This window comes from Phacochoerus africanus, chromosome 3 (assembly GCF_016906955.1).
Source record: "Phacochoerus africanus isolate WHEZ1 chromosome 3, ROS_Pafr_v1, whole genome shotgun sequence".
In the NCBI taxonomy this organism is placed as follows: Eukaryota; Metazoa; Chordata; class Mammalia; order Artiodactyla; family Suidae; genus Phacochoerus; species Phacochoerus africanus.
Window position 1 is genome coordinate 124704267 of NC_062546.1, and position 18705 is coordinate 124722971.

The following is an 18705-nucleotide window of genomic DNA, read 5'->3' on the forward strand; positions in this document are numbered from 1 at the left end:
TTCTTGGTTCGTGTTTAATTATAGACAGTATCTCTAAATATAAACAACACAATTTGAGGGTGAAATCATCCTAAATCTGGATTTTATATTGTAAGTTTTTAAAAACATTGAAGTAATCTCCCTGAGCTATTTCTTACAACACATGAACCTATAATTAACTGAAAATAATTTTATATATATATACTAAATGATATAGGTTTAATATGTTTCAATATCAGTATTAATTTACACAGACACACACACATGTGATCACAGAAAAAGGTCTCCAGGAATCCACACCCATCTGAGAGGTTGGCTGGGTGAGGAAGAAAAATAAGAAAAGGAAATACTTTTCATTCCCTTATCTCTGTTTTATTTTAAAACTGTTCAAAATAAGCAAATACACGGTTTTAATACTATGGAACATTAAGATGATATCTTTTTAATAAAAAACAAAAACATGGGCAATCTTCTAATGTGTCCTTTACTACTTTTTTTTTACTAGCTCTAAAAGCACATAGCTTTAAAGCTTTACTAGCTCTAAAAGCATATAGCTTTAAAGCAATATGCAGACATAAAAGCTCAATTAAAATAATAACATGAAAAATATCTCTGTGAAAACTGCTTTTTCTGAAGCATTAACAATAGCTTTCGTTTTTACTATTATGAAGCCATAATGTCACCTGTGTCGATTCTAATTTCAAGAATAAGATCTGAATTATACCTAAATGTCTACTACACCCACCCTCCAAAAATTAAGGAGGACAATTTAAAGCAGTTTAGTCCTGAATTACATTTTAACAAAACAAATATGGGTATTCAAATAATGTGTGCAAGACAGAACACCTTCTAAGATACCAGAGGCAACACTGTGAATAAACCTGCTTCACACTGTTCCTGGAAGCAACAGAACCTGCTCTTTCTCATTTCTATGGTTAACAGGAAAACTGCAACTCTAAAAGGGCATCCTCAAAAGACACTTGAGCCTTAAACATACAAGGCCTCAGATGTACACTATGATAAAAAATGATCAGGTTATCATCCTCCCCATCTCAGCCAGAACAGAAGCCTACATAAATGCACTCACTGGGCCCGATAAATCATCAGGCTTTGCAACATGTCACATCAAGGAGCAACAACCGTCTGGACATGTCACAAGGAGCCACACACTAAATACTTTTCAGAGAGTGGAAAATATTATCCGTACCTGAATATATCCTGCGTCTCTAAATCAATATGGAGTCCATTGATGAACAGTGCTGAATCTCCAGGCTGTAATCCTAAAGCTCCCTTGAAATACTGAAACATTAAAAACTTATTAAGGAACAGGAAGAGAATGTTTAACAAAAACTTCTATGTTTCTAACTTTATTATATGTACAGATGTTGACATCCTCTTATTTACTATAGGAAACCCTAGGCTGGGTTAAGATTTCCTTTCATGCTCTCCACAGACCATTCTCATCATTTGCTCCACTGCAAGGAAACTATGGGTCTATGTGGCATGCACCCTCCCTTTCTCTCCTTCCAACAATAACTGAAAACTCTGCTATAACGTTGGGGTGCGGGAGGGTGTTAAATAAGCCAAGGGCCAAGAGCCAATTTTCTGTTATCTTTCCCTGTGTGTGACGCCAGCCAAGGTTGTGCCAGCAGTTACTAAGAGCTGGGCCTTCTTCATGAAGTCCAGGTGTCTAATCTAAAAGGGTTTCAGGAGTTCCCATCATGGCTCAGTGGTAATGAACCCAACTAGTATCCATGAGGAAGAAGATTTGATCCCTGGCCTCCCTCAGTGGGTTAAGGATACAGCACTGCCATGAGCTATGGTGTGGGTTGCAGACATGGCTTGGATCTGGCATTGCTGTGGCAGTGGTGGAGGCCAGCAGCTACAGCTCCAATGTGACCCCTGACTGGGCACTCCCATATACCATGGGTGCAACCCTAAAAGATAATTAGATAAATAGATAGATAGAAGATAATTAGATAGATAGATAGATAGACAGACAGACAGACAGAAAAAAGGGTTTCAAAGCCCCATACCTCCTTTAAACACCTTCGAACCAAGGCGTGCCAAGAATCTTTGGGTAGCTGAGCTCAGGACAGCACCTCCATGCAACCTAGCCTCTGTGAGGCCCTCCAACTGTTGCTCCCTGAGGTGGTGGAGCGCACGTAACTGTGTAGCCCCTGCAGCCCACAGACCAGCCTGAGCCACTGAAAACACCACTTTGATGCCACACTGTAGCTTCTGCTGACTTACAGTCTTTCCATTCAATTCCTCTTTCTTTCTAAGGAAACTGGGACTACTGGTCACATATCCGACACCACACAGCAGAGAAGAGAAGAAACAAATCCAATACAAAGGAGAGAACTTTACTCCCCTAACTCTGCCAGGGCTGGGAGAGAGAGGGGCAGGGACCACAGAGTTCCCTTCACTCCCTCACAGTCAGTGGATCAAGAGAAATGAACGATAAGGTCTAGTGCTGCATGGGAAAAACACAAAACAAAACAATGCAGAAGCCATGGCCCAGCCGGGATTAAATGACAAGTGACATAAGGGGATAATAGAAAGTTGTGTCAATGAGAGTAAGAATTTCTTTGTTTGGTTTTTCGTCTTTTTGTCTTTTTAGGGCCACTGAGCAAGACCAGGGATCGAACCTGCATCTTATGGATACTAGTCGGATTCATTACCGCTGAGAAACATTAGGAACTCCTGATCAGTTTCTTTTAATAGAGGACTTTTTCTGGGGCCACACCGCAGCATATGGAGGTTCCCAGGCTGGGGGTCCTATCAGAGCTGTAGCCACCGGCCTATGCCAGAGCCACAGAAATGCGGGATCCGAGCCACATCTGCGACCTACACCATAGCTCATGGCAACACCAGATCCTTAATACACTGAGCAAAGCCAAGGATCAAACCCGAAACCTCATGGTTACTAGTCAGGTTTGTTAACCACTGAGCCACGACAGGAACTCCCAGAATTTCTTACATGGGGGAAACAAGCTCCATATCCACTTGGTCCCAGACTGCACCCAGCATCCTATGACTATAAGATAGACTGACTCCTGCCTGAACACAGCTCCTACCTTATTCTACATCTGGATGCTGGCAAGACAGGTGGGTTCGCTGTGAGAAGGTGCATTACACTAAAGAGGGAGCATTTGTGCACATTTTTTGTATGTGCTTTATAATTTTTTAAAAACTGTACTAAGTATAGTTGATTTATAATTTTGTATTAATTTCTGCTATAGAGCAAAGTGCCTCAGTTATACATACATTATGCACGTTCTTTTTCATATTCTTTTCCATTACATCTTATCATAGGGTACTGAATAAAATTCCCTGTCCTAATGGTAGGACCTTGCTGATTATCCAATCTGTTTATACTTGAATTCAGGAAGTACCAACATAAAGCTTACATAATTTATGGAGTTCCTGCCATGGCTCAGTGGTTAACGAATCAGACTAAGAACCACAATGTTGCAGTTTCGCTCCCTGGCCTTGCTGAGTGGGTTAAGGATCCGGCATTGCCGTGAGCTGTGGTGTAGGTCGCAGACGCGGCTTGGATCTGGCTTTGCTGTGGCTCTGGCGTAGGCCGGTGGCTACAGTTCCGATTAGACCCCTAGCCTGTGAACCTCCATATGCCGTGGGTGCGTACCTAGAAAAAGACAAAATAATAATAATAATAATAATAACAAAAATAATTTAATGGGGAAAGGAGCCTAAAATTAAGAGAATATTTGATAATATTTGAATAAAATAATATTCATTTATTGTGAATATTGAAAATTAAGTAAATAAAAACTGTCAGTAACGAAATATCTTCAGTTTAGTAAATATTTGAGATGTTTGATTTACTTATTCCTCAAATCTATTGAATTAACTAATACACATAAAGATTAAGAAAATCTGGGGTAAAGAACAGATTCAACACAAGCATTTCTTCTTTTTTCCCTCCTGAAACTCTCTTGAAATGTGAGTCTTTTAAGAAGGGAAGGAACTCTCTTCAAATTATAAATCCACAAGGAAAGTGAGAACAGGAAAGAAAAAGGACAACTAATTCTGAAAGCTGGAAAGGAGAGGTGTGAGTAGCAAATGTCTCAGCAATGCTGGGACAGCCGAATGTGAATGTGTTCTTGTGGGAAAGCCCATAAGAAACCCAAGTTACCCAGTGGAACAATCCTGAAAGGCTCAGAATTGGCAGCAAAAAGAGCAGGTATATGAGGAGGTAATTATTAGGCAAAAATGAATTCTGATAGAAAGCCTTAAGATAAGAGCCCCCAGACTCCCCTGCTGATTTTATACAGGCAGGTAACTGCTGTCACAATTCCCTCTAATCCAAAAAAAAAAAAAAATGGAGGCTCATTCCCTGAAAAAAGTAAAACAGAAAATCTGGGAACTATATGAAATGAAACATGACTGAGGGCAGGGGTTCTCATTCTGAAAAGAGGGGATTCAGCGGAAGTTACCAAATGCTCTGCCCTACTGGGCTAGGACATCTCTGGCAGCCAGATCTTACTTTCTAGGCAGAAGATTAGAAGATCCTTTTCTGGAAACTAAACAACTCAAAAAGGAAAGGTTTAAAGACTCTGTCCCTGGAGTTCCCTAGGAAATGGTCACACTACCTAGCATATAGTCACAAAGCCACACCCTTAGGGCTTCCAATCAGCTTTTTTTTGCTTTTCTAGGGCCGTATATAGAAGTCCCCAAGCTAGGAGTTAAATCTGAGCTACAGCTGCTGGCCTAAACCACAGCCAGAGCAACGTCTGATCCCCAACTCACAGAGTGAGGCCAGGGATCGAATCTGGTTCCTCATAGATACTAGTCAGGTTCATTAACACTGAGCCATAATGGAAACTCCTCAATCAGCTTTTTATTGCCTCACTCTACAATATGACCAGTCAGCTAGAGATCACCAGACATCTAAGGAAAGCCTTTAACATTAGAGACAAGAGACAAAGAGTTCCCTGGTAGCCTAGTGGTTAAAGATCCGGCATCGTCACTGCTATGGCTCAGGTCACTGCTGTGGCACAGATTCGATCCTTGGCCTGGGAACTTCCAAATGCTGCAAGCAAAGCCAAATGAAACTAAGTCACAGAACTCCCTCTAAGGCCTGCCTGTGACTATATTGCACAAATCTGGAGTTCCCTGGTGGCCTAAGCAGTTAAGGACCTGGCATTGTCACTGTTGGGGCCTGGGATTCAATCCCTGGTCCAGGAACTTCTGATGCCTTTGGCACACCCAAGAGAAGAAAAAAAAAGATAAGAGACCAAAATAAAAAGAGAGGCAACTTAAAAGGAAATAGACTAGGCAGAGAAAACACAGATGTAAACCACTCACATCTTCAGAAAGATAAGAGAACACCATAAAAAGAAGAATCCAGAAATTACAATAATCACTGTAAATCAAAAATTCGATAACTAAAGAAAAAAAAAAATCTCAACAACAATTTCTGAAAATTCTTCCCAGAAAGTTTGAAAATAAAAGACAAAAGAACTGGAAAACAGTTTTGAAATAAAAGTTTTGAATTAGGCCAAACTAGCCTAGAAGGCATAACATCTTAAGACTAAATAAATAGGAGTTCTAGAAAAAAACAGAAAAGAGAAACCAGGAGTTCCCATTGTGGCACAGTGGAAACGAATCCAACTAGGAACCACGAGGTTTCAGGTTCAATCCTTGGCCTCACTCAGTGGGTTGCCATGAGCTGTGGTGTAGGTTCTGGCACAGGCCGGCAGCTACAACTCTGATTCGACCTCTAGCCTGGAAACCTCCATATGCCACAGGCACAGCCCTAAAAAGACAAAAATAAATAAATAGATAGATAGATAGATAGATAGATAGATAGATAGATAAAGAGAGAGAAACCAAATGGAAAAAACACAAATAATTCTAGAAAATTTCCCAAAACTAAAGGAAATGAGGCACTCCCTGGTGGCTCAACAGGTTAAGGATCCAGCGGGTTAAAGACTTCCAACCTAGAATTCTATATACAGGCACATAAAAAACAGAAATGGAAAGCTGATTTCTCAGAGTCTGAAATTTATCTTGCAAGCAACTTTTCTGAGGAAGAATGATTTGCTGCACCAAAATAAGGGAGTAAGCAAAAACTTGGAATTCAAGAAATAGGAGATCCAACAAAAAAGGTTAAAGTAAAGTCACAGGATGACTGATAGGCACCAGACATAAAGAACCACTCCATAGTAGCAGATTAAATTATGACATAAAATTATGACAAGAATATACGGATGGTAGAGAGATGGAGAAAGTGGAATACTAGATGATGGGAAGATGGGGAGAAGCAGTGGAATAAATTTAAACTTCATCCTTGTAAGAGAAGGCCAATATACAAGATCTAAAACTGAGAAACTACCAATTTAAGCTTGCTAAAACTCTGGAGATAAATATCAAAAGAATCAACTAAATGGGTTCTCCTTGTGGCACAGCGGAAATGAATCCAACTAGTAACCATGAGGTTGTGGATTCAATCCCTGGCCTCGCTCAGTGGGTTAAGGATCTGGCGTTGCCATGAGCTATCATGTAGGCTGAAGATGCGGCTCAGATCCTACGTGGCTGTGGCTGTGGCCGGCAGCTGTAAGCTCTGATTCAGCCCCTAACCTGGGAACCTCATGTACCGCAAAAAAGACAAAAGACAAAAAAAAAAAAATCAACTGAAGAGTTCCCTGGAGGCTCAGCAGATTAAGATTCCAGCATTGTCACTGCTGTGACTCAGGTTGCTTCTGCTGCCCAGGTTCTATCACTGGCTGAGGAACTTCCGCATGCTGCAAGCACAGCCGAAAAAAAAAAGAACCAACCAGGAGTTGAAAGCAGGTGCTTCTGGGAAGCAGGACACAGAGGGAGTGAGATATGTTCAGAGGATGCTGTTTTTCTAAAGAAACTGGTAGCACCATGATGCTCTGAATTACACTCATATTCAACTTTGATTAAAAACCGGAAGTATACTGTGCGAATGTAATTGTGTTTAAATATATGTATTTCATTCTGTAAAAAAAATTTTAAAAAAAGGAAGTATAAAAAAGATTACAGAAATGAATCAAAATACCATCATCTTTGAAAAAAGAATTATTGAATGTCACTGCTTTAACTCTGATTCCCATATCTTTAAAACTATAATACAGAACAGAAAGGCTACTGTCTTCCACTGGTTTATACCTTCTGATTCTCTTCCACTTCGGTTCTAAGTTCTGAACTCACAGCTGTTTTTGTAATTGCTCTAAGGAAATAAAAACATTAATCAGTGCTTGGTTTAGTATTTGATATAAACATCTTCAATTACCCTATATTTAAGTATGAAACAACACATTGTTCAATAAATTACAAAAAACTAAATGGAGAAAGCCTTAAATCTTTACAATGATGAATACATTTCTCTTCTTAGATTTGTATAATTTCATTATCACAAGGTACAAAACCAAGGAAAAGCAACGGCAGTAAGTTACATTTTAATGTTTAGTCAAATATATATAACACTATTTCTTTATATGATCTCTACAGCTCACAGGAAAATGTTAAACAAATTAAGACATTAGACTGCTCATCCCATTTACCACTTATGGTGGAGGCAGAATCTTACACGATTATCTTCAACAGCATGCTTGACTCTATGAGAATGTTGACAAGTCCTATCTGAGAAGTATTTTCCTAGACTAATCAAATAAATTTATTTACAAAACACCTCATATGAGACGTCAAAACAGCTCATGCAGCAACTCAAGAAAAAGACTGACAATCATTTAAGTTTCTAAAAATGGGGCTTTTAAAACGAGTTTTAAAACAAGTATGTATGTGGCAGTTCCCATCGTGGCTCAGTGGAAACAAATCTGACTAGCATTCCTGAGGACGCAGGTTCGATCCCTGGCCTCCCTCAGTGGGTTAAGGATCTGGCGTTGCCATGAGCTGTGGTGTAGGTCGCAGGTGTGGCTTGGACCCACACTGCTGTGGCTGTGGTGTACACCTGCAGCTACAGCTCCAATTCAAACCCTAGCCTGGGAACTTCCACATGCCACAGGTAAGGCCCTAAATATTAAAAAAAAAAAAAATTATGTATGAGATGTGAAGAATCATCATAGAATTGAAAGCAAGAGCAGAAAACCTGCATTCAAAATCTTAACCAGTCACTATGAACAAATCAGCCTCTATAACTCACTTTCTTCATCAGGAATGAGCAAGATGACATATACGAAACCTCAGGAAGAACAACACCAGAGTCTGTACCAGATCCAGATTAGTTATGTCTACATACATTAAATGTTGTTAATTCATCCAATCCTAAAAGGTAGGTATTGCTACTTTTGTTTTAAAGAGAGGTCGTTTATTTGCAAAGTCCACAAAACTAGCAAGAGACAGTGCCAGGAACACAACCCAGACTGGTGTATTCAACCACACAAAATAGGGCTTGTCGCCTCCTCAGAAAAACGGTGCCACTAGCAATACAGTGCTGGCAGTAGAACTTTAATTTTCTAAGCACTTTCATATTTTAATGGCTTCATTTTACAAATAAAGATAATTAGGTATCATGTTAAAAAGAAGAATGTCTCAAAGCATTATTATTCCATGTTACCTGGCCTTGGTAGGAAAATTCTGACTAAGATCCTTCATAATCACCAGAGCTAACTCAATAGGAGCAGCCAAGATCCGGGCAGCAGTCTGGAAACTTAGATCTGCAACAACGTTAAATATAAAGTGTATTAATGTAAAGCAATGAGAAATAGGAAAAAATATAATTTCCTACTCTTTTCTTGGTAATTAAGAATGGTAACAGTTCCCATTGTGGCTCAATGGGTTAAGAACCCAACGCAGCATCTGTGAGGATGAGGATTTGATCCGTGGCCTCAATCAGTGGGTTAAGGATCTGGTGTGGCTACAAGCTATGTCATAGGTCACAGATGGGGCTCAGATCTGGTGTTCCCATAGCTGTGGCGTAGGCTGGCAGCTGCAGCTCCAATTTAACCCCTAGCCTGGGAACTTCAACATGCCTCAGGTGTGGCCATAAAAAGGAAAACAAAAAAGGATTCCCTACAATGCCTCCATTTCAGAGAGTGTCCATGGTTTAAGTTCGAGTTTTAGTCACTTCTTAGGCCCCTAGAGTGTTTATTGAAGCCATTCCTTGATCTGCCCGCATAAACTAATACATTTAGCACAGGATAAATCCAGCCCACATCCTTTTCCTCCTTCTTAATTTACAACATATCACAAAGTACACAAAAGACTTTATTTAGTAAATTATGTTGAGGGAAAACCCTTGATATATAGTTCTTTGGAACAGAAATACACATACACATCCTGCCATCAAACTGTTAAAAAATGTATATACATAAAGACATAAAGATTGAGACAAATTTGCTTCTAGTATTACAATTTGTAGCATCTGGTCACATAGAGAAAAATCTGGCACTCATCTATAAAAGTATATTACTCTGGAGTTCCTGTCATGGTGCAGTGGTTAACGAATCCGACTAGGAACCATGAGGTTTCGGGTTCAATCCCTGGCCTACCTCAGTGGGTTAAGGATCTAGCATTGCCGTGAGCTGTGGTGTAGGCCGCAGATGTGGCTCGGATCCCACACTGCTGTGGCTCTGGCATAGGCCAGCGGCTACAGCTCTGATTAGACCCCTAGCCTGGGAACCTCCATATGCCAATGGAGGTAGCCCTAGAAAAGGCAAAAAGACAAAAAAAAAAAGTATATTACTCTGTAGAGTGTTATTTGTCCATAAAAGGACTTCCTTTCTTTTCTGATAAATCATAATTTGTTATCCTTAAAAGCTATAAATAAATATAATTAAATTCAAATTGTGGTTTAATACCATAAAATTTAGAATGATTCCTCTATGGGATTTTTGCTTTTGCTGCACCCATAGCATGTGGAAATTCCTGGATCAAGGATTAAACCTGCACCACAGCAGTGACAATACCAGGTCCTTAACCACTAGGCTATCAAGGAACTTCTCCTCTGTGTTTTTATTACCTTGCAACTGCCAGACTTTTAAAGGTGCCATTTCATTGGTGCTCTCAACAAGATGCTTTCTAAGTTCTTTCAACTGACCCTTCAGGTCCGGGTGCAGGTCTCTGGAAGAAACATAAAGTCAATCCTTTTCACATGAAAAACACGCTTTTCTTCCTCAAAGCACATTTAGAAGTTGTCATGACTTTCCCCTCTTAGTAATAGGAAAATTCCTACAATATAAGAAAAAAAATTAAAGTACAGTTACTGTTCTTAAAAAAATAAGTTAATATAGAAAAGTATAAGTTAATTTAAAAAACTATAAAACTTACAGATTAAAAGATGAATTACTACAATAGTGATTCTCTATGTTGAAGGAGGGAGAGAAGTGGGACTAGGAGTAGGGAACAGAGGGGACCTCAACTCTATCTGCTGTGTTTTACTTACCTTGTTTCTTTTTTTCATTCTTTAAGTAAAAAAAGGCATTATACTGGGAAAAAGAAAACTTGATAAATAGTTCTCTGGTACAGAAAAGCAAGTATGACAGCACCAATCAATTCGGGGGGAGGGGGGAGGCGCTGAGTGCATGGGTATATTTTTCTCCATCCTTTCCTGAATCTTTTTAATTTCTCAAAATAAAATTGGAAATACCTTGCTGCCAGTCCCAAAATGAATTTCTTTCAGCTACATGCTCATAAATCCTTTAGTTACATGGATATAATTCAAGCTAACCAAGATTAATGGGTTTTGTTTAGATTTTGAAATATAGTGCACTCTAAAGTTTTTCAGAGGCAGAGATACATTATTTAGATCAGACAGACAGAAAAAAAGTGATTCACTTTTTATAGACTAGAAACTCAAAATTTCTTAAATGCGGAGTTCCCATTGTGGTGCAATGGAAATGAATCTGACTAGTATCCATGAGGATACGGATTCGATCCCTGGCCTTGCTCAGTTGGGTTAAGGATCTGGCTTTGCTGCGAGCTGCAGTGTAAGTCACAGACAGGCTCAGATGCCACATTGCTGTGGCTGTGGCCGGCAGCTGTAGTTCCAATTCCACCCCTAACCTGAGAACTTCCATATGCCATGGGTGCAGCCATAAAAAGCAAAAAAAAAAAAAAAAAATCTTAAATGCAACATGCATAAAGTAAATGTCTACTCATATCCTTCACTTTCCAACCAACCCATTCTACTTACTACAAATTCTTCATGATAAAAATATCTTAAAATGGGCCAATTACTTTAGATAGCTAAATAACTATTCTGAATGTCCAAAAATGAAAATATCTTCAATATTCTACATAATACCTTTATACTATAAATACATGAGATGCTATTCAAAAAGCAAACATATAAGACATGAATATGAAAAGGGATTCTAGAAACCCGGGTCCAATAAAAATGAAACCTGGTTGCATACTAATGAGGTCATCACTGGTGTTCAGCACAAAGACATGCATATTTATTTGCACAGGATGAACTCAACGTGTGCACAGAAATTCAACATGAATGAAGTCATCTCTGCTAACCCATCAGTCTAGTTAAGTCATTTCACTCAGCCAAATGATAAAGTATATGAAACTGCACCTACACATACAATTTCGATTTAAAAAACAAAAAAAAAAGCATACCATAGATGCCCTAAATAAGATTTCCCCATAAAGCCAATTTTAGGGCTCTGACTATTTATCAAGTTATATCAGAAATAACTGCAACGTTTAAAATAACAGCTAAGAACACTTTCCAGCTATAAAATTCAGTGATGCTTTCATAAAAGTTAAGGAATTTTCTTCAAACCATTTTCTATTCCTTTTCTTAAAAAGCAAATTCTAATAAAATGTATTTCTTTTTTTATAAAATGTATTTCAATTGGACATGCATAAAATCTACCACACCTCCAACTATACTTCTTTTACAATTTTCAAACTATTTAGCATTAGTAAATAGCTATAAATACAACACTATAAATCAACTATACCTCAATAAAATAAATGGTTTTTGTTTTTTGGGTTTTTTTTTTTTTGCTTTTCAGGGCTGCACTCCCGGCATAGGAGGTTCCCAGGCTAAAGGTCAAATTGGAGCTACAGCTGCTGGTCTACACCACAGCCAAAGCAACACCAGATCCTTAACCCACTAAGTGAGGCCAGGGATCGAACCTGCATCCTCATGGATACTAGTCAGATTCGTTTCCACTGCACATCACGAAGGGAACTCCAAAATAAATGTTATTTTAAAAAGAAACAAAAACAAACCAAAAAATAGCTATGACCTCTCTGACTTAAAATATATTTAATTTTCTCAGGAAAAGATTGCATAAGACAATTAAATTTCTCCTATTATGTAAACCAAAAAAGTCATGTAACTTTATGCCATCAACTCCAAGGCCCAGAAAAGGAAATCAATTTAAGCCATAAGCAGTCAGTCAAAGTATCAGGTAGGAATAATGCTTCAGAATTAATAGCAATCATAAGCTGTACTACAAACGAAGTGGTCATCTCTTCATATCAGATTACATATATAAAGTACTACTGGGAAATCTCTAACTCTGACAACAATGAGAAAGATGACACTTACAATATAAGAAGCCTGGAGGTTTAAAGAGAGTGAGACTGTTTCCTAAAAGAATATACATACCTTAATTTTCCAAAGAGAAATCCCTGAACTTCATCAATAGGATCATTTTCACCAATCACTGTGGTGTTAACTTCAGTTCCTACAAAGGCACAGCAAAAACATGTCTAATCACTCAGATTAGAAATAAAAATACTTACTTCATAAAATCTGAAAAATGTAAAAAAAACTTAGAAACACTGAAATTATAACAATAACATTTAAAATGTTGAATACCTCAGCTAACACTTTTGTAGTCATTAACAAACAGAATAAATGTGTTTTTGATATATCCTGTGTTCCTGGATAGAGTAAAAATGTATTATTCCTTAAACTTTAGAAATTTTTATATTTAAATATTTCAAAATACCTTAAAATTGTGAATGACAGATTTTTCAATACCAAAATTCTGAAGAATCTGCAACTAGGTAACTTAATCCTAAATATAATTATTGAGAACAGAATGATGATATACTAAGCTACCTTCCATGTACTAAAACCAATCATTTTTACCTTTAAAACAAGCACAAAAGACATACAAAGATTATGCATAAAACCTGTTGAAATAATCAATTCAAAACCCTAGAATATTACAATAGGAAGTATCCACAGTCACTGCTCCAAGCACAGAAAATAATAAAAAAACATAAAATTGTTTATTATAAACATAAAATTGTTTAAGATTTCACACCGGGTCACAAATTAATCACTATTCATGAACTACTTACCATCAGTAACAATAGCTACTACTTACTGAACTTTTTTGTGCAAAAAGATCTGTTAAATTCTTTAACTATGCATTATTTTCTCCTCACAAATACTTTAAGAGGCATATATCATTATCTGTACTCTACAGAGGAAAAAATTAGGACCTAAAGAATTTGTCACCCAACTCAGATGTAACAGAAGCAGGATTCAAACACAGTTCTTCATACTCCTAAATCTATTCTTTCTCATTAAGGAAAGAAATTCTCCTTTAACTCATATTTAATTAAAACACTCTGGTCTTAATTTACAAATTCACCTTTCACCTGAGTATCATCCTTGGCCTTGTACTCAGTGCTCTTAATGGCCAACTCCACACCATAGCCAGAGAGGTAAACAGGCTCCTTCCTGGGATTCTGCAAGCAGAGCAAGTATTCCACATCACCAGCGAGCTCCCCATGCCATTGCTACCGCCTAGCCCCATATGCATCACCATTACGGGACACCACCACGTTAATGTCACTGAGCCATCACTCAGGGTTGTGTACTCAAAATGTGCTTAAACTTTCCTGGAAATCAGACTGTGCATCCCGCCACAAGTTGGAGAACAGGAATTCCAAGGTAAAAGCAAAACCAGATGAAGGGACAGCTAAAAGGGCAAATGTAACCAAACCATGGGAAGTGGAAAATGCAAAAAAAGAAGTTCCAGAATCTACACAGTGTGAACACTAGTGAGGTTTCAAACCCAGAAATACTTTATTGAGAACATGTATGTAAACGTGTATGTGCACATTTTCTAATTCAATTTAAATGTCTTCAGGCAATGTTTGGTATTACCAAATGTCATAGGTTTAATACCAGCCAACAGAACATTGGGCAGGGATGTCAAAAACAGGATATTGATAAATTTGTTTCTGCTCATACAAATTTTCATTTAAAATTTTTATTTTTATTTTAAGTTTGCATGGATTTAATACCCGATATTTACTGAGCTTAATATGACATAGAAACTTTAAAGGGTAACAATCTTACCTACAAATATTTTAAGTGCTTGGAGTTCCCGTGGTGGCGCAGCAGAATCAAATCTGACTAGGAACCATGAGGTTGTGGGTTTGATCCCTGGCCTTGCTCAGTGGGTTAAGGATCCAGCATTGCCATGAGCTGTGGTGTAGGTCGCAGACATAGCTCAGATCTAATGTTGCTGTGGCTGTGGTGTAGGCCAACAGCTGTACCTCCAATTAGACCCCTGGCCTGGGAACCTCTATATGCCACTGATGCAGCCCTAAAAAGCAAAAAATAAATAAATAAACATATAAATATTTTAAGTGCTAAATGCCTCACAAGGTTTTAAAAGATTAATTTTAAATCAATTCTGCCTGATTTTTACCTATTTTAAAATCTTCCCTCTTCCATCAAATGAAAAGATTCCAAAAAGAAAAATAAAAGTTTAGAAAGATACCAAATTCAAGAATCAGTTCCAAGGAATTCTCTTTGTGGCTCAGTGGAAACAAATCTGACCAGCATCCATGAGGACACAGGTTCGATCCCTGGCCTCTCTCAGTGGTTTAAGGATCTGGTATTACCATGAGCTGTGATGTAGGTCAGCAGCTACACCTCTGATTTGACCCCTATCCTGGGAACGTCCATATGCTATGGGTGTGGCCCTAAAAAATACAAAGAAAAAAAAGGATCAGTTCCACAGTATGATGACCATAGTAAATCTGGACCAAATTAAGTATAATTTACATGGTTCATTTTGAAATAGAATGTAGGAGTTCCCGTCATTGCACAGCAGAAATGAATGTGACTAGGAACCATGAGGTTGCGGGTTTGATCCCTGGCCTCGCTCAGTGGGTTAAGGATCCGGCATTGCCATGAGCTGTGGTGTACGTTGCAGATGCAGCTCAGATCTGGAGCTGCTGTGGCTATGGCGTAGGCTGGCAGCTGCAGCTCTAATTCGACCCCTAGCCTGGGAACCCCCATATGCCACAAGTGCAGCCCCCCCCCAAAAAAAAGATTTGATGAAAGAACTACACTTCTCAAAAAAAGTACTTCAAATCATTTTATAAAGGGGGAAATTATTAGCTTAAGTGCTAAGGTTATGCTGATATTGATACTTAAAACAGTTTTTAAAAAGTCAATTACTTACAGGTATATAATGTCTGAATATGTAGTTGATTTTGCCTGCATTGCTTTTTGATGTAAGTTGTCGGTGGAAATTATAAAATTCCTCAGAGCCAATCTCAGAGTAGAAAATAACCACTGAGCTTTCAGGATTAGACGAGGGATATCTGTGATCTCCTTTAAACAATAAAGGTTTGGGTCTGAAAATAAATATCAAAGGCTTAAAATTGTTAAGTAAATTTTTAAACACTAAAAACAGTATAAAATGTAGCTATAGCAATGATAATTTAAGCAAAAATTATAAGCATCTTAATATAAAAAGCAACACAATCTTTCAGTTAGTAAGAATACTATGAGTCTTATTTGTTCCTAATTAAAAATAATAAATGTGGGGTTCCCTGGTAGCACAGTGGATTAAGGATTTGGCATTGTCACTACTGTGGCATGTGTTTAATCCCTGGCCTGGGAACTTCCCCATGCCGTGAATGTAGCCCAAAAGAAAAATAATAATAATAAATGTACATTATAGAAATACTAACTGGAGTTCCCATCGTGGCCCAGAGGAAACGAATCTGACTAGGAATCATGAGGTTGTGGGTTTGATCCCTGGCCTTGCTCAGTGGGTTAAGGATCTAGCGTTGCCATGAGCTGTGGGTTAGGTCATAGACACAGCTCAGATCTGGCGTTGCTGTGGCCTAGGCCAGCAGCTATAGCTCTGATTAGACCCCTAGCCTGGGAACCTCCATGTGCTGTTGAGTGTGGCCCCTCCCCCCAAAAAAAAGCGGAAAAAAAAAAAGAAATGATTAACTATAAAATGTAGACTTTGACCAATAATTGTTACCAATTCCTGTGGGTCAGGGACAAGGGGGAACCAGAAAAAGGACATACATCCAGACCTCACAGTACTAAAACTTTAGTAAATTATTCTACCATATAAACAGAATTATCTTTTTGTCTGAAAACCTAAGTGCAAATAATGCAAAAAAGCAAAGGATAACTTTAAGCATATAATTTCCCATTTACAGCATCTCCTTCTCCAGGATTTTTACAACTATAATCATCCTACTAATGGATCTAACATTTCAGTTTTCTTCACAAATTTTAAAACCTCTCCCTCAGAAAAATTCCTCAGAGAATGGCATCAAGATATTAATAGGTCTTAATGCATAGACGTTATGACCTACCATCCCTCTTAAGGAGGTACACCTACATGTACTAAGTGGAAGATGCCTCTTATAAAAATAAACATATCTACCTACCAGTATAAATTTATAACCACAGAAAAAAGTATAAAAGGATACATGCCAAACCATTAAAAATAGTTAAACCACCTCTTAGAAGGAGGGTTATCACTCTGTTTTAAATTTATAAAGGTTATTGTTATAACAAATTAAACCAAGAATTTTAAAGTTTATCAATTTTGTTTTCCCCAAGGGAGCACCACTTTGCCAGGCAGCCATTATCCAATGTCCACACCCCACCCCCAAGATGGCCAAGTGCTCACTGCATTTTCTGGTTATCACCTGAGGAGGAAGCATTCATGCCATTTGGTGGGCAGACGACAAGTGCTAACAGATAATCTCGCTAAAAAAGAATTCCCCCACCTGAAACACCTCTGGCACTCCAGACGGAGCAGAGTTAACACCAGAGAGAGAGACACCACTGTTCTCCCATTTGTAAGAGCATGAGAGGAAGCCCACAGGGGTTACTGCCCTGGCCAGACAGCAAGAAGTACCTCTTACATTTGTCCACCACAGGAAACTTACCTTTAAGCAAATGACCCAGCCCATCAATTAACAAATTAATATTCAAATTAAGCGTGCAATTATCTTAAATAGTCTCCCTTGCCTGAAACTAATACTATCCTGAGAGATCATTACCACTAATATCATTACTTCAGGCACTGGCTTTAACACACAGAATATTCTTTACTAAGCTGATAACAAAGCCTATGTAATCTCTCTGATATAGTCATTACTAAATAACCAATTATGGTTAAATACTCTTATTAATTAATTACTCTTACTATCTCTATTTCAAAACAAGGTGAAGAAAGAAAGGTTATATAATTTGCCTAAATTCACAAAACTATGTTAAGTGATGGAGCTGGAATTTAAATCTAGACAATCTGGCTCTAGAATCCATATTCTAAACCACTATACATACCTAGGGATTACCAAACCCATTACAAATATCAGAAGGTGGACTTGGTATAGAAGAAAGCACAGTGAATGCATGACATTTAAATAAACACACAATCTACCTTTCAGAGGCTGTTAGCAGAAGAGTCTCAAGGGTATCAAAATCACAACTCTTCTTGCCATGCACCGAAAAAAAGGAATTACACCCTTCAGGTGGAGGTTCATCAGCTGCTATCTGCCATTCAAGACAAGACACTTTTTAAAATCATTTCTAACCAAAGGTAAGATAAATACACGGATATTCTAAACAAGTAATAAAATAATAATAAAACATCAATAAAAGGAAACATTGGAGTTTCCGTCATGGCTCATGGACGGTCATGGTTAACGAACCTGACTAGCATCCATGAGGATGTGGGTTCAATCCCTGGCCTCGCTCAGTGGGTTAAGGATCTGGCGTGGCCGAGAGCTGTGGTGTAGTCTGCAGACACAGCTTGGATCCCGAGTTGCTGTGACTGTGGCGTAGGCTGGCAGCTACACCTCCAATTCGACCCCTAGCCTGGGAACCTCCATATGCCACAGGTGCAGCCCTAAAAAAGACAAAAAAAATAAATAAATAAACATAAAAATAAAAGGAAACATTAACAACTACTGAACACCCATTATGTGACAGGAAGTAAAAGCTCTACATTTCACTGCTTTCTTTGTAATATTTCATCTAGTTCCTCCCATGAGGTAGATGTTATTATTATCCCCACAACAGAACTTTAAAATTACATCTCAGAAGATATTAGAAGATATCCAGGGAATACAGTATGTACCTTCCAGAAAGCTAAGCCTACAAGTATCAATTGTTAAGTGCTAAAGTATGACAGTGAAGTCCTAATTAAGTATAATATGCAGATTAATGTGAATCCCTACCCTGAATGAGAAAGTATGACACTGAATCCAAAGAAACAAGGGAGCCTAAAAAAAAGGAGTATAGACAGAAAGGTAAAATGATCCAAGGAGCACTACCAGATATTCAAAGGAAAAGCTGAATGAGACACAGGGTATGTTCAGAGTCAAATGCACAGTGAAACAAGTCCACCCGCGTTGTTAATGAGGCACACTAGGCACACTAGAAGCATGAGTGTAAAGAGATGGGAAAGGGAAAAGACATAAGGACAAGCACTGGTGATGCTGCTGATGTCA

The 18705-nt window shown here is 38.3% G+C and overlaps 1 protein-coding gene across 2 annotated transcripts in view; it reads right to left on the reverse strand.

The window, feature by feature from the left end:
- Positions 1-18705, reverse strand: part of UGGT1 (UDP-glucose glycoprotein glucosyltransferase 1) — a 124938-nt gene that overhangs the window by 89114 nt on the left and 17119 nt on the right. For both annotated transcript variants that reach the window (XM_047772591.1, XM_047772592.1), the window contains exons 5-12: positions 17634-17746; positions 15396-15570; positions 13566-13662; positions 12566-12644; positions 9956-10056; positions 8552-8651; positions 7144-7204; positions 1187-1278 (exon numbers count right to left, since the gene is read on the reverse strand). In XM_047772591.1, the coding sequence (XP_047628547.1) occupies positions 1187-1278; positions 7144-7204; positions 8552-8651; positions 9956-10056; positions 12566-12644; positions 13566-13662; positions 15396-15570; positions 17634-17746 (818 nt within the window). The remainder of the gene's footprint in view (positions 1-1186; positions 1279-7143; positions 7205-8551; positions 8652-9955; positions 10057-12565; positions 12645-13565; positions 13663-15395; positions 15571-17633; positions 17747-18705) is intronic.